A 5,000-nucleotide genomic window follows, 5' to 3' on the forward strand; every position below is an offset into this window, starting at 1 on the left:
TACATAGCAACGCATGCATCTGAACACTTCTAGAAAATATAAAACATACAACGTAAATTGATAGCATATATAACCGCAGGGGTCGAAAACACATAATTAAAAAAAATATTAATTTTAAACCTATGTGGATGATTGATGTTCAGCACGTGCTTCTCATGGTGGCATGTCATAGGTCAAGAGCTAACCTGTCTGTCATTTGTGCCTGACCGTAAACGTTTTGTCAAGTCAGGGACCACTTTCTGAATGACATATGATCGTGACGTCATGAAATATATTGACCCGGCAGCCTTCCAACCGCCTCGACTGACCTGACCTCCTCCCACAGGTTAAGCTGAGCACCGCCCGTGTCAACCGTGCCTCCAACAGGGGCAAGGTGCCGCCGGCTGCCTCCTCCACCACCTCCGCCTCCTCCACCTCCGGCACGAACCAGCGAAAGGGATCGAACTCCAGTTTCAGAAGCCTCAAGAAGATGGTTTCCGAATCCAATCTCCGAGCTCGTTTGTGAGTTTTGTTGTTATGACTCTTTACTATTATTGCTATTTATTTTCCCCTTTTTCTTCCCTGAATCTCTTTGTCTGTGTTTTTGAATCTGGCGTTCTCTATCTTCTTATTCTCCTTCGTATTCTTCTTCCATCTAAGTCATGTGTCGTCATTTCATCAACCTTCTTTATTGTATTTTCCTCTTCGAAATATTTATTCACTTCTCCTTTCTTACCCCATTTCATCGCCTCCTCATTTTCTTTTTCTCGTTCTTTTTTTTATCCTCCCATATCCTTTCCAACACCTTTTCTTGTTGCATTCTCTTGTACATAGACTTTACACTGCGGCTTGCAATGCTGTCTCTCTGCATACATGATTAAAACACTTTTATCCTCTCTTTTGTAAACACGTTTTTCCTTATCTTCTGTACATCCTTAACATTTTTCCTTTTATTCGCTTGCACAGTCTTTTTTTACCTCTTTTATTACGTTTTTCCCCATTTCCTATTCATAAAATCCTTATGAGAGTATATCGTATTTATTCATTATCATTTTATTACATCCCTTCACTTGATTATACAACATAACAAGGGAAATAATAGTACAGTACAGATCCCTTTCAAAATATTCTATAAAACACCACATCATCTTATCAAACCTTATCAACGAAAAAGGTAAACAGATAAATAAATAAAACAACTTTTTTACCTGTCATTTTTTCTCTTTTCCACTATTTTCAATCAATATCTTGTCCACGATATATATCTTTTGACAGAAACATCAAATTCTTATTCGCCGTTAGTGAGAAACATGCCAGTTGCGTTCGTGCGGCGAATCATGCATTTTCCCGTGACATGGCCTTCAACATGACATCTTGGCATGACATGACAGCATAGATAAATGATTTTTTTTTTTTTTTTTTTTTTTTTTTTACATCTTATTCTTCATCATGCTTAATGATAACAGGGATAAAAATGAGATAAGGGTGATATGATAGAGTGATAAACAACAGACACAATAATACTAATACTGATAATGCAATACTTGTATTGATTATGGTAATGATGGAAATGATGATTGTGATAATAATGATAATGATAATGATAACAATAATGATAGTAATAATCGTCATTGTCATCGTCACCATCATCGTCATCGTCATCAACATCAACATCAACATCAACATCAACATCAACATCAACATCAACATCAACATCAACATCAACATCAACATCAACATCATCATCATCATCATCATCATCATCATCATCATCATCACCATCACCATCACCACCACCACCACCACCACCATCATCATCACCATCACCACCACCACCACCATCATCACCATCACCACCACCACCACCACCACCATCACCACCATCACCACCACCACCACCACCACCACCACCATCATCACCATCACCACCACCACCACCACCACCATCATCATCACCATCACCACCACCACCACCACCATCATCACCATCACCACCACCACCACCCCCACCACCATCATCACCATCACCACCACCACCACCATCACCACCATCACCACCACCACCACCACCATCATCACCATCACCACCATCACCACCACCACCACCATCACCACCACCACCACCACCACCATCACCACCATCACCACCATCACCACCACCACCACCACCATCATCACCATCACCACCACCACCATCATCATCACCATCACCACCACCACCACCACTATCATCACCATCACCACCACCACCACCCCCACCACCATCATCACCATCACCACCACCACCACCACCATCACCACCATCACCACCACCACCACCACCACCATCATCACCATCACCACCATCACCACCACCACCACCACTATCATCACCATCACCACCACCATCATCACCACCATCACCACCACCACTACCATCATCACCATCACCAGCATCACCACCACCACCACCACCACCATCATCACCATCACCAGCATCACCACCACCACCACCACCACCATCATCACCATCACCAGCATCACCACCACCACCACCACTATCATCACCATCACCACCACCATCATCACCACCATCACCACTGCCACCACCTAAACTAGCATCAAAGGCAAAAATAAATATTTAGATATACTGCATAAATAATTAATTAACAATACATTCTATTTAAGTTACATCACTTCCCCATAATTATCCATACTTGTAAATATATTTCTACCAAATCTCATTATTTTATTTTTTATTTCGATTTTCTTATTCCACTCATTTTTTTATCTTTCTTTCTTTTTTGGGTCATTACATAAAGGAAGATGTTTTTGTATAGTATTTATTGTATGTGGTTTTTCTACGATGTCATGCATTGGGTGTTTTACCTTAACATATGCTAACGTCATTTCTTGTACCTTTTTGTGGCAGTATTTTGTTTAGGAGTTACAGAGGATATGAACACAATTATGAATATATGTATGCGTATACACACACACACATACACACACACACACACACACACACACACACACACACACACACACACACACACACACACACACACACACATATGTTTGTGTGTGTGTGTGTGTGTGTGAATTCAGCTGTGTGTTCACATTCATATATCATGCACACATATGCATAACAGAGGGTTAATATGTGGGAGTAGAATATGTTTTGTACCTCTACACCATTCCCCATTCGCCTCTTAGCAATTTTGAAAACTATCATCCTTTCCAATAAACAAAATTTCCCCCAGAAGCGCTTTCCGAAACTGTCCTCGTCGCCTCCGATTGGATTATTATGCCCTTCACGCTTTGCAGTAGTCTTGGGACGAACATCCAACACCCTTTTAGTTTTATACTTTATGGATGTTTGTCCTTACTTGTTATAAAGTCGATGGTGATAATTGTAACTGTAATTGAGTATAATGAAAATGCTATTTTTTTCTTTCTTTGGGGAATAATATCGCCTTATTCTTGTTATATAGCATAGATTCAGCTCGATATTTGAATATAATTTTGATCTAAGAATGTTGGACTAAAACCGAATCTAAATCTGTAGAATTGGATTAAAACCTTTATAAAGATATCCTTGTACACGTAAATCATCCCAGCTTGTAATGCTCAAGATGCTTTTATATGGCGACAGCTTAGTCACTTTCCATACATTTTCATGAGAGCGCGTGTAAAGCAACTGATAAAAAATCAAACTCTTTCCAAAAGCTGCCATGCACTCCCCAGGCCCTCCCCCTCACATCTCCCAACACAATAGCCACGGTTTCTATTGCTAATGCTGCTTGTTGGACTTTGTAGCTGCGTTTAACTTCTTGCTTTTGACCTTGTAGCGTCCGTGCAGCCAGACACTTGAACGGTAGGCGGTAAGTAGCAAACGCATTCTTATAGCTTAGTTGGTTTAATAACAGTGAAATATTGGTAATTCTGTATATAAGTTGGTTGCATTACTGCATATGAAGGATCTTTTATTTTGAATGTTTTATAATGTCTTCTTGAAAACTGCTCTTTGGCTTTTGTTTAATGTATGACGAATTTGTCACCAAAGCACTTTCGAATAGAGTTAATTTTTTTGGAAGAAAAGTTGTATAGTAATTCCAATCATGACTAGCATGTAAAGCCTGGCTGACGCCGCCCTTCCCCCCGCAGCACCCACCAGTCATCCACGGTGAGCCAGCGGCTCAGCACCAGCCGCCGAGACATGCGCGTCGCCCGCACCATCTTCATCATCTTCGTGCTGGTGCTGGTGTGCAGCGTGCCCGTCATGATGATCCACACCCTCGACCGGCAGGTGAAGCACCCCGTGAGGTTCCTCTCCCTGCACATCCTGTACTGGATCCAGTACTGCCTCAACTTGGTAGTTTACGTGCTCATGAACCGCCAGTACCGCGACGCGTACGTGGAGTGCCTGGCGAGGGTGTTCCCGCGCTTCAAGCAGCACCACGGCCGCAGGTTCTTCTGGGAGAAGGCGAGCATCTCATCCAAGCCGCCGCATGCCAATACCTCCACCCGGCCGCGCCTCGACTCAGCCGGCAATCTCGGGGACTCCATTGTCTCGTGCGACGGCGACCCTCCTTCGGCCGCAGGGGGACAGCCCGGGGCCATCGCTCCCCAGGGAAGGCTCTCGGCCATTCCGGAGGGCCACAGCAGCTCGGCCGCCAACGACAGCGTCTTCTCGGACCCGCACAAGAAGGATTCCAAGGACGAGGAAGCCGGCAAGAGGGGAGGCGAGGAGAGCAGTGGCGAGAGCGAGGACGAGGGCGAGGAGCAGCGCGCCCTCGTGGACAGGGAGCACTGGCTCAGCAAGAACGGCTCCACCGCCGACCGCCTGCCTGAGAGCGAGTGCAAAGTGTAACGCGAGTGGCGGACGATTCCATTTATTTACTCATAAGGATTTGCAAGTGGAATTTCGTCTCTTTGGAGACATGGCATTGTTGGTAGTGAATGGTGTACTTTTTTTTTACAATTTTCAGCTACCAGACAGAATAATCATAATGGTATTACTAGTATAGTTGTCAGCGTTG

General features: G+C 43.7%; 1 protein-coding gene across 7 annotated transcripts in view; it reads left to right on the forward strand.

Annotated features, from left to right (window-relative positions):
• LOC125041988 (G-protein coupled receptor moody-like) overlaps positions 1 to 5,000 on the forward strand; it is a 185,973-nt gene that overhangs the window by 179,718 nt on the left and 1,255 nt on the right. For 6 of the 7 annotated variants that reach the window (XM_047637441.1, XM_047637443.1, XM_047637445.1 and 3 more), the window contains 3 exons: positions 326 to 501; positions 3,810 to 3,842; positions 4,126 to 5,000. The exon at positions 4,126 to 5,000 is cut by the window's right edge and continues 1,255 nt beyond it. In XM_047637441.1, coding sequence (XP_047493397.1) covers positions 326 to 501; positions 3,810 to 3,842; positions 4,126 to 4,831 — 915 coding nt within the window. In that variant the 3' untranslated portion in view covers positions 4,832 to 5,000. The remainder of the gene's footprint in view (positions 1 to 325; positions 502 to 3,809; positions 3,843 to 4,125) is intronic. The other variant, XM_047637442.1, reaches the window with a different exon arrangement.

The sequence above is a fragment of the Penaeus chinensis genome, chromosome 31, assembly GCF_019202785.1.
Source record: "Penaeus chinensis breed Huanghai No. 1 chromosome 31, ASM1920278v2, whole genome shotgun sequence".
Taxonomy (NCBI): Eukaryota; Metazoa; Arthropoda; class Malacostraca; order Decapoda; family Penaeidae; genus Penaeus; species Penaeus chinensis.